Consider the following 11205-nt stretch of genomic DNA (forward strand, 5'->3'; position numbering starts at 1 on the left):
AGTGTAGTTTTGCCCAAAATACTGCAATAAATTACCCAACTGCAAATTGCTGTGTCATATGTGATTTCCATCACATTTGGATTTTTATTAATATAGATACCAAATTGTATCCATTTCCTCTGCTTTTAACTGCATAAAATCCTTTATGCTGATGCCTAAATCCCTCCAGTGCCAGTCTCTCCTTATCTCCACATGTTACCACACCCCTCAGCTGCTGTGCTAGTGTGTAGCCAGGATCATACCACATAGCCCTTCGTAGGTGAGCGAAGCTGGTTTTCTATTTGAATCAGATCTGCTGGTTTAATTCCCACAACCATATTGTAAGTTCAAAGCCAGGAACCACCTTGTATTATTTTTTTGGCCTGAGGAATCTGGCCCAAGTTTTGAGTACACAGGAAGTGCTCAGAGGACCTGGGGGCTATGTTGCAGACAGGCATAGATATGGTCTCTGGCTTCTGTGGATTTGTTTCAACTTATTCAGAAAGGAGGACTTGAACATTTATTAGCTGAGAAGGTCATATTAGGCAATAGGTAGTGTTAGCTTTTATGATCTTGCCTCGTTCAAGACGGAGCTTTTTGTGGAGCTTTTGAAAAGTTGCAAGAAAAGGGTAATGAAAAAGGGATCAATTTTCCAGTTTCTGGCCCCTCACTGACTAAAAGACAACATGTGGCTATCCTCACTGATATTGTAATATGAAAAGGCAGAGTATGTGATTAAAGAATATACACATTTGGGGAATACTACTGATCAAATGTTTGGGGAAAATATTCATGTTGAAATTTAGAAATTTAAGTCAAGGAATAGTAGTGAGTAATGAACTATTAAGAGTTTTTAGAGAATAGCTTTCCGATTGACATTAGAATTCTAGGTTCCTGTCTCCCTCTTTCTCTCCTCTTGCACCCCTCCCTCTCTCTTTCTCCCCACCTACACCTCCACAGCATTGTTCTAAGAAGTCACTTAAATTCTCTGTACCATATTTCCCCAAGTGTTAAATGGGGAAAATATGACAATCGCAGATTGCTGCTTCAGAAATCAAATCTATTTCTTTGTTTTCTTTCTTTCTTTTTGAGACAGAGTCTTGCTCTGTCGCCCAGGCTGGAGTGCTGTGGTGCGATCTTGGCTCACTGCAAGCTCCGCCTCCCGGGTTCACGTCATTCTCCTGCCTCAGCCTCCTGAGTAGCTGGAATTACAGGTGCCCGCCACCGTGCCTGGCTAATTTTTTGTATTTTTTAGTAGAGACGGGGTTTCACAGTGTTAGCCAGGATGGTCTTGATCTCCTGACCTCGTGATCTGCCCGCCTTGGCCTCCCAAAGTGCTGGGATTACAGGCGAGAGCCAATGCGCCCGGCCTCTATTTCACACATTAGTTGGCACCCACTGTGTTCTAGGCACTGTGATATCAGGAAACAGAGATAATAAACCAGGCCTGGCCCTGAGGATTGCACAAGAAAGAGAGATGTAAGAAAACGTATTTCTATGTACAGATGCGCAAGAACACATCTGCATATGCAACTGAAGGGAAAGACGATTGCTTCAGAGCCTACCAGAGGTCAAAGAAGGCTCTCTGGGGACAGTAATGACTGAGCTGGCTTTTCAAGGATAATGAAGAGTTTCTCAGCAGGCTAGGAGGGAAGAATATTCCAGGCAGAGGGAATAACATGTGCACAAGCATGGCAGCCTCATGGTCTGTTCAGGAAAAGCGGTTGGATTCCTAGGGGTCTATTGAGAAGATCATGCATGTCCAAAGAGCTCTGAAATTTCTTCCTGGTTTTACGAAAGTCAGTTGTTTTCTTTGAATGTCACTAGCATATGTCACTAGCATTTTAACTTTTTAAAATAAATGTTCTACCCTTGTTTTTTTACCATGATTCAGGGACCATCATTCACCACAAATCCTACATGGTTACTGTTCTGGTTTGGGTCCCTCCTTTCTGAGGCCGTGGCTGAGAACAGAATGAGCTGCCTGTATTGCTTCACCAGCACCAGGCTTTTTGAGAGGCTGGGAAGGTTCTGGGATCATGGGATTCATAGCACATCCAGCTTCCCACATGTCCCACCTCCCACCTTCCCATCCTACGGTGGGAACCTCTAAGGATGGTGAGAATTGAACTGGGGCAACTTGTTAATCTCAAATTAGAAAATGTGCATGGCTTTCACCAAGCGTGAGTTATTTCACATGTATTACACCAGTTGTTGCTTCATTCTCCTACTTATAGCCCTGAAAACAGTACAGAGTGCAGGTTACACACCAAGACAGTTGACATGGAGTATTCATTCTTGCTATCCAAGTGACAGAGCCCGTCATTAGGAATGACGATGCCTGCCAGTTTGCTGTCCATTCCAAAATGAGAATCAGCATCACTCACAAAGACCAGGAGGTGGAGGGAGTCATTCCGCCAACCAATTTTTTCCTACAGTGAGAAAGAAACATTTGTGTGATACTGGAGTGAGGCAGGCATTTATTGAGTGTGGATCAATTATGCTGGGACACATTTAGGTTATAAAAATAATATTGCTAGTCTATTTTAGCCTTTTTATCTATTGTGAATTGATAATATTAATGTTTTTAATAAAACATGAAATTCTGTGACATTTGCTTTTTCCTGGATAACATTTTCATATGATTTATGCTTCAGAAAAGCATAGTTCCACTATAATCAGTATTCAGTTGATCTTGACTTTTACATAGTTAAATTATTTTTACTATCCAGCTTTCAATTCTCCAAAAAAATTGAGCAGAGGAGGTCATAGATGGTCCCAAATCCAAATTGAAGCCAAACTCGTGAAAATGCAATGTTAAAGGGGCTCAAAGTAAGCCTGTTTCATTAAAATGTCACCCAGCATTTAGGCACATATTTCTCTTTCTAATGATATCATCCAAAAATTATAAACCTAATATAAGGATAAGCATTGCTTATGAAAGTATGGCCCCAAGGTCCTGCTAATTAAAATTGTCTGTTGTTGGTGTTTAGTAAAGCCCTCCCCTTTAATTAATATTAGTTCAGGAACCAATTGGGTAAAAACGCATCCTAGCTGTTCCATCCCACCTTATTCCTTTCCTTCCTCCTCTAATTCCCTGGCCCTCCCACTTTCTAGGAGCTTCAGCCTTGTTTATTTCCTGATATTTTCCATGAAGGGCTCTTGCCTAAAGACAGGGGAATCATTCTTGTGGATACTTATCAGATAGTCAAGGAGAAGCAGTGTTCCTGTGATGTTGTAGAGACAGCACACTTCCAAAGCTTACTTTGTTGGTTCAAAACAATAGCTATGTAGTCACATATATGGACACATACTGATTCAGAGCATTTTAACTTTTTAAAATAAATGTTCTACCCTTGTTTTTTTTACCATGATTAATCCAAAAACTAATCTGATCTTGATCTTTGAAAATTAATCATGCATAGCTATTGTTTCAACTAAATTTTCCCAACACAATGTTCTTAGATTATTCATCCTAGACATAAAGAACAGTCCCCATTTCAACATGATTTAATTAAACATTTGGCAAAAATTGTGTATTTTAAGAAAAATACGAAATGTAGAAATTTAGAGATCAAAGGAAAAGAAATTAGCTAATCTTTTTGAAGTAGAATTGTTAATAAGAGATGAACTTTATGTTAACAGAGTGAAATAGCACTCCTTTCAGCATACCTTACACACAGCAGCTTGCATAATTGCATCAAATCCACCTTCGGGTGTGTCGATATTAGCAGAAATTTTCTGATTCTTCACAATTTCATTGAATCTTTCAGCATCATTTGTCAATGGCAAAATGTGCTTGAATCCAAATGTAGGTAAACAGAAGTATGGAATACTACTGCAAAAGTAAGATGCAAAAATATTATTGATGAAATGTAATGGATCTGATAGCTTAGCAACATTCTCTTAAATGAAGATTAGTTTTTCTAAAGGGCCTGACTCTATAACTCAGCTATGAATCTCACTGTTAAGGTTGTTGACATCATCCCCCACCCTTTCTATGTTGACCATATTAGCTAACACTTATTTAGAGCTTATTGTGTGTCCTGCACTGGCTCAAACTCAGATAACAGGTAATCAGGTGATCAGACTCCTCTGTGTGTGTGTGTGTGTGTGTGTGTGTGTGTGTGTGTGTAATCACTACCTTCTATGGGCTCCCAACCAAAATTCACCACTAAGTTTATACAATGACAATTCCTTTGTATTCTGATATCTCAGGCTGTCATCAAGTATGAATCACCCTGCAGCACGACAAGAGAGGAACCTGTCTTCTTTTTTCTCTGCTCCCTCCTGTACTCCCAGGTCTGCCTGCCAAGGGCTCAACAATTGTAGCAGCATTCTTGGTTTGAGAGTCCAACTCTACTGGGATTGAATAGACCAGCCTAGAAATAAAACCACTACTTAAAGTACAACGTTACGATGAAATCTGCACCAAAGATATTACAGCAGAACACGAAGGGCTGATCATGAGTTCAGCCACATCTTATTTTGAAAGCAAGTTTCTAGCTGTGCATGACACTTTGGGCAAGTTACTCAACACTTCTGAGCTTTGGATTTTAAAATGAGGATAATCGTATAGAGGATTCCAACTGAAATGATTTCCATTTCATACTTTTGTCTGTATTTTCACATGGGCTTATTACCTTTGCAATAAGAAACTATATACCATATACTCATATATGTTTATGTGTGTGAACATAGAGGAAATTCATTCTAGCGTTTCTTTTTTTTTTTTTTTTTTTTTTTTTTTTTTTTTTTTTTTTTTTTTTTTTTTTTTTTTTGAGACCAAGTCTCGCTCTGTCGCCCAGGCTGGAGTGCAGTGGCACTATCTCAGCTCACTGCCAAGTTCCCCTCCTGGGTTCACGCCATTCTCCCGCCTCAGCCTCCTGAGCAGCTGGGACTACAGGTGCCCGAAACCATGCTTGGCTAATTTTTTGTATGTTTAGTAGAGACGGGGTTTCACCGTGTTAGCCAGGATGGTCTCAATCTCCTCACCTCGTGATCTGCCCACCTCGGCCTCCCAAAGTGCTGGGGATTACAGGCCATGAAGCACCGGCACCCTGGCCCATCTTTCTTTCTTTTTTTTTTTTTTTGGAGATGGAGTCTCATTCTGTTGCCCAGGCTGGAATGTGGTGGTGCCATCTCAGCTCACTGCAACTTCTGCCTCTTGGGTTCACATGATTCTCCTGCCTTAGCCTCCCAAGTAGCTGAGATTACAGGCATGCACCACCACATCCAGCTTATTATTATTATTATCATCATCATCATTGTATTTTTAGTAGAGACAGGGTTTCGCCGTGTTGGCCAGGCAGGTCTCAAACTCTTGACCTCAGGTGATCTGCCCGCCTCGGCCTCCCAAGCGCTGGGATTACAGGTGTGAGCCACCACGCCCAGCCCATTCCAGCATTTTGTGCTTCAGTTTCCTCTTTTGAAAAACGACAATGAACTCACTATTGGTGTAAATTCAAAACAAAACAAAAAATACCACAGTATACATGAAATGATGTTTAAAAAATCCTTCAGCTGGGCATGGTGGTTCACGCCTGTAATCCCAGCACTTTGGGAGGCAGAGACAGGTGGATTACTTGAGGTCAGGAGTTCGAGACCAGCCAGACCAACATGGTGAAACCCTGTCTCCACTAAAAATACAAAAAAAAAAAAAAAGAAAGAAAAAAAAATTAGCTGGGCATGGTGGCACACGCCTGTAATCCCAGCTACTTGGGAGGCTGAGGCAGCAGAATCACTTGAACCTGGGAGGCGGAGGTTGCAGTGAGCCAAGATTGCGCCATTGCACTCTAGCCTGGGTATCAAGAGCGAAAATCCGTCTCAAAAAAAAATCCTTCAAAATGTTTAATAGAGGAAGAAATTTTAACTTTTGTGCAATTAAATACTTTTAAATACACATTAAACTCATTTATGCATATGAAAATGAAGAAAACACTTATTGTTGCTGTATCTTAGACAACAGCAAAAGAAATTCTGTTAAAAAATGTAAACCACTTCAGCATTCTTCACAGGATGAGAAAATTTTAGTGACTCTCCATCCAGTGAAAATAAAAGAGCTACTCCAAAAAGCATTAAAGAGTCGATTAAAGAGGTGGGTTTGCTTGCTTTTTATAGAGCCTTGGACTCCTATGTTGCCCAGGCTGGACTCAAACTCCTGGGCTTAAGCAATCCTCTGGCTCTGGGACTACAGGCATGTGCCACTGCACCCGGCAAAAGGGTGATCCTTATTTTTATTAGTATTTAAGTTTATTTTATGTTTAGAGGTACCTGTGTGGGTTTGTTATATAGGTAAATTGTGTGTGATGGGGGTTTGGTGTGGTTTTTAAAGTGTGGTACACAGACCCATGAGGGTCCCTGAGACCTTGCAGGAGGTCCCTCAGATTAAACTATTTTCATAGTGATTCAGAGATGTCATTTGCCTTCTTCACTGTGTTGACATTTGACTGATGATATGAAAACAGTAGTGAGAAGGCTGGTAAGATGATCAAATAGGAACAGCTCCGGTATGCAGCTTGCAGCGAGATCAATGCAGAAGACAGGTGATTTCTGCATTTCCAATTGAGATACCCAGCTCATCTCATTGGGACTGGTTAGACAGTGGGTGCAGCCTACAAAGGGTGAGCCGAAGCAGGGTGGGGCGTCGCCTTACCATGGAAGCTCAAGTGGTCAGGGAACTCCCTCCCCTAGCCAAGGGAAGCCGTGAGGGACTGTGCCATGAGGAATGGTGCATTTCAGCCCAGATACTTCACTTTTCCCACAGTCTTCGCAATCTGCAGACCAGGAGATTCCCTCGGGTGCCTATATCACCAGAGCCCTGGGTCTCAAGCACAAAACTGGGCGGCCGTTTGGGCAGACATCTAGTTATCTGCTGGAGTTTTGTTCATACCCCAGTGGCGCCTGGAATGCCAGCGAGACAGAACCGTTCACTCCCCGAAAAGGGGGCTGAAGCCAGGGAGCCAAGTGGTCTAGCTCAGCAGATCCTACCTGCATGGAGCCCAGTAAGCTAAGATCCGCTGGCTTGAAATTCTCGCTGCCAGCACAGGAGTCTGACACTGGAGCTTGGTAGGGGGAGGGGCATCTGCCATTACTGAGGGTTGAGTAGGCAATTTCCCCTCACAGTGTAAACAAAGCCACCAGGAAGTTTCGAATTAGGCAGAGCTCACCACAGCTGGGCAAAGCCTCTGTAGTCAGACTGCCTCTCTAGATTCCTCCTCTCTGGGCAGGACATCTTTGAAAGAAAGGCAGTAGCCCCAGTCAGGGACTTTTACATGAAACTCCCATCTCCCTGGGACAGAGCACTTGGGGAAAGGGGTGACTGTGGGCACAGCTTCAGCAGACTTAAATGTCCCTGCCTGCCAGTTCTGAAGAGAGCAGTGGATCTCCCAGCACAGTGCTCCAGCTCTGCTAAGGGACAGACTGCCTCAAGTGGGTTCCTGACCCCCGTGCCTCCTGACTGGGAGACACATCTCAGCAGGGGTCAACAGACACCTCATACAGGAGAACTCCAGCTGGCATCTGGCAGGTGCCCCTCTGGGCCACAGCTTCCACAGGAAGGAGGGAACAGGCAGCATTCTTTGCTGTTCTGCAGCCTCCGCTGGTGATACCCAGGCAAACAGGGTCTGGAGTGGACCTCCAGCAGACTTCAGCAGACCTGCAGCAGAGGGGCCTGGTTATTAGAAGAAAAACTAATAAACAGAAAGGAATGGCATCAATGTCAACAAAAAGGACATCCACACAAAACCCCATCTAAAGGTTACCAACATCAAAGACCAAACGTAGATAAATCCACGAAGATGAGGAAAACCAATGCAAAAGGCTGAAAATTCCAAAACCCAGAATGCCTCTTATCCTCCAAAGGATCACAACTCCTTGCCAGCAAGAGAACAAAACTGGACAGAGAGTGAATTTGATGGACTGACAGAAGAAAGCTTCAGAAGGTGGGTAATAACAAACTCCTCTGAACTAAAAGAGCATGTTCTAACCCAATGCAAGGAAGCTAAGAACCTTGAAAAAAGGTTAGAGGAATTGCTAACCAGAGTAACCAGTTTAGAGAAGACCATAAATGACCTGATGGAGCTGAAAAACACAGCACAAGAACTTCATGAACCATATGCAAGTATCAAAAGCTGAATCGATCAAGTGGAAGAAAGGATATCAGAGACTGAAGATCAACTTAACGAAATAAAGCATGAAGACAAGATTAGAGAAGAAAGAATGAAAAGGAACAAACAAAGCCTCCAAGAAATATGGGACTATGTGAAAAGACCAAACCTATGTTTGATTGGTGTACCTGAAAGTGACAGGGAGAATGGAACCAAGTTGGAAAACACTCTTAAGGATATTATCCAGGAGAACTTCCCCAACTTAGCAAGGCAGACCAACATTCAAATTCAGGAAATACAGAGAACACCACAAAGATACTCCTCCAGAAGAGCAACCCCAAGACACATAATCATCAGATTCGCCAAGGTTGAAATGAAGGAAAAAATATTAAGGGCAACCAGGAGAGAAAGTTTGGGTTACTCACAAAGGGAAACCCATTAGACTAACAGCAGATCTCTCTGCAGAAACCCTACAAGCCAGAAGAGAGTGGGGACCAATATTCAACATTCTTAAAGAAAAGAACTTTCAACCCAGAATTTCATATCCAACCAAACTGAGCTTCATAAGCGAAGGGGAAATAAAATCCTTTACAGACAAGCAAATGCTGAGAGATTTTGTCACCACCAGGACTGCCTTACAAGAGCTCCTGAAGGAAGTACTAAATATGGAAAGAAAAAACCAGTATCAGCCACTGTGAAAACACACCAAACTGTAAAGACCGTCGAAACTATAAAGAAAATGCATCAACTAACAGGCAAAATAACCAGCTAAAATCATAATGGCAGGATCAGATTCACACATAACAACCTTAACCTTAAATGTAAATGGGCTAAATGCCCCAATTAAAGACACAGACTGGCAAATTGGATACAGTCAGGATCCATTGGTGTGTATTCAGGAGACGCATGTCACGTGCAAAGACACACATGGGCTCAAAATAAAGGGTTGGAGGAAGATTTACCAAACAAATGGAAAGCAAAAAAAGCAGGAGTTGGTTTAAAACAGATTTTAAACCAAAAAAGATCAAAAAAGACAAAGAAGGGCATTACATAATGGTAAAGGGATCAACACAACAAGAAGAGCTAACTATCCTAAATATATATGCTCCCAATACAGCAGCACCCAGATTCATAAAGCAAGTCTTTAGAGACCTACAAAGAAACTTAGACTCCCACACAATAATAGTGGGAGATTTTAACACCCCACTGTCAATATTAGACAAATCAATGAGACTGAAAATTAACAAGGATATTCAGGACTTGAACTCAGCTCTGGACCAAGCAGACATAATAGACATCTACAGGACTCTCCACCCAAAATCAACGGAATATACACTCTTCTCAGCACCAAATCGCAGTTATTCTAAAATTGACCACATAATTGGAAGTAAAACACTCCTCAGCAAATGCAAAAGAACTGAAATCATAACACACAGTCTCTCATACCATAGTGCAATCAAACTAGAACTGAGGATTAAGAAACTCACTCAAAATCACACAACTACGTGGAAACTGAACAACATGCTCCTGGGTAAATAACGAAATGAAGGCAGAAATAAAGAAGTTATTTGAAACCAATGAGAACAAAGACATAATGTACTAGAATCTCTGAGACACAGCTAAAGCAGTGTTTAGAGAGAAATTTATAGAACTAAATATCCACAGGAGAAAGTGGGAAAGATCTAACATCGACACCCTAACATCACAATTAAAAGAACTAGAGAAGCAGGAGCAAACAAATTCCAAAGCTAGTAGAAGATACCAAATAACTAAGATTAGAGAAGAACTGAAGGAGATAGAGACACAAAAATCCTTTAAAAAAAAATCAGTGAATCCAGGAGCTGGTTTTTTGAAAAGATTAACAAAATAGATATATCACTAGCCAAACTAATAAAGAAGAAAAGAGAGAAGAATCAAACAGACACGATAAAAAATGATAAATGGGACATCACCACTGATCCCACAGAAATACAAAGTACCATCAGCGAATACTATAAATACCTCTATGCAAATAAACTAGAAAATCTAGAAGAAATGGATAAATTCCTGGACACATACACAAACCAGGAAGAAGCTGAATACCTGAATCAACTAATAACAAGTTCTGAAATTGAGATAGTAATTAATAGCCTACCAACCAAAAAAATGCCCAGGACCAGATATATTCACAGCCAAATTCTACCAGAGGTACAAATAGGAGCTGTTACCATTCCTTTTGAAGCTATTCCAAACAATAGAAAAAGAGGGAATCCTCTCTAACTCATTTTATGAGGCCAGTATCATCCTAATACAAAAGCCTGGCAGAGACACAACAAAAAAAGAAAATTTCAGGCCAATACCCCCGATGAACATTGATGTGAAAATCCTCAAGAAAATACTGGCAAACCTAATCCAACAGCAAGCACATCAAAAAGCTTATCCACCACGATCAAGTTGGCTTCATCCCTGTGATGCAAGGCTGGTTCAACATATGCAAATCAATAAACATAATCCATCACATAAACAGAACCAAAGACAAAAATCACATGATTATCTCAATAGATGCAGAAAAGGCCCTTGACAAAATTCAACACCCCTTCATGCTAAAAACTCTCAATAAACTAGATTTTGATGGAACATATCTGAAAATAATAAGAGCTATTCAGGACAAACCAAAAGCCAATATCATACTGAATGGGCAAAAGCTGGAAGTATTCCCTTTGAAAACCGGCATAAGACAAGAATGCCCTCTTTCACCACTCCTATTCAACATGGTATTCGAAGTTCTGGCCAGGGCAATCAGGCAAGAGAAAGAAATAAAGCGTATTCAAATAGAAAGAGAGGAAATCAAATTGTCTCTGTTTGCAGATGACAAGATTGTATATTTAGAAAACTCCATCATCTCAGCCCAAAATCTCCTTAAGCTGATAAACAACTTCAGCAAAGTCTCAGGATACAAAATCAATGTGCAAAAATCACAAGCATTCCTATACAACACTAACAGACAGAGAGCCAAATCATGAGTGAACTCCCATTTGTAATTGCTACAAAGAGAATAAAATACCTAGGAATCCAACTTACAAGGGATGCGAAGGACCTTTTCAAGAACTACAAACCACTGCTCAAGGAATAAGAGAAG

At 41.2% G+C, this 11205-nt stretch overlaps 1 protein-coding gene across 1 annotated transcript in view; it reads right to left on the reverse strand.

Annotated features, from left to right (window-relative positions):
- Positions 1-11205, reverse strand: part of ITGB6 (integrin subunit beta 6) — a 140282-nt gene that overhangs the window by 60752 nt on the left and 68325 nt on the right. Inside the window, 2 exon segments of the mRNA XM_017869141.1 lie at positions 2250-2411; positions 3652-3817. Coding sequence (XP_017724630.1) covers positions 2250-2411; positions 3652-3817 — 328 coding nt within the window.

This window comes from Rhinopithecus bieti, unplaced genomic scaffold, assembly GCF_001698545.2.
Source record: "Rhinopithecus bieti isolate Rb0 unplaced genomic scaffold, ASM169854v2 scaffold_4600, whole genome shotgun sequence".
In the NCBI taxonomy this organism is placed as follows: Eukaryota; Metazoa; Chordata; class Mammalia; order Primates; family Cercopithecidae; genus Rhinopithecus; species Rhinopithecus bieti.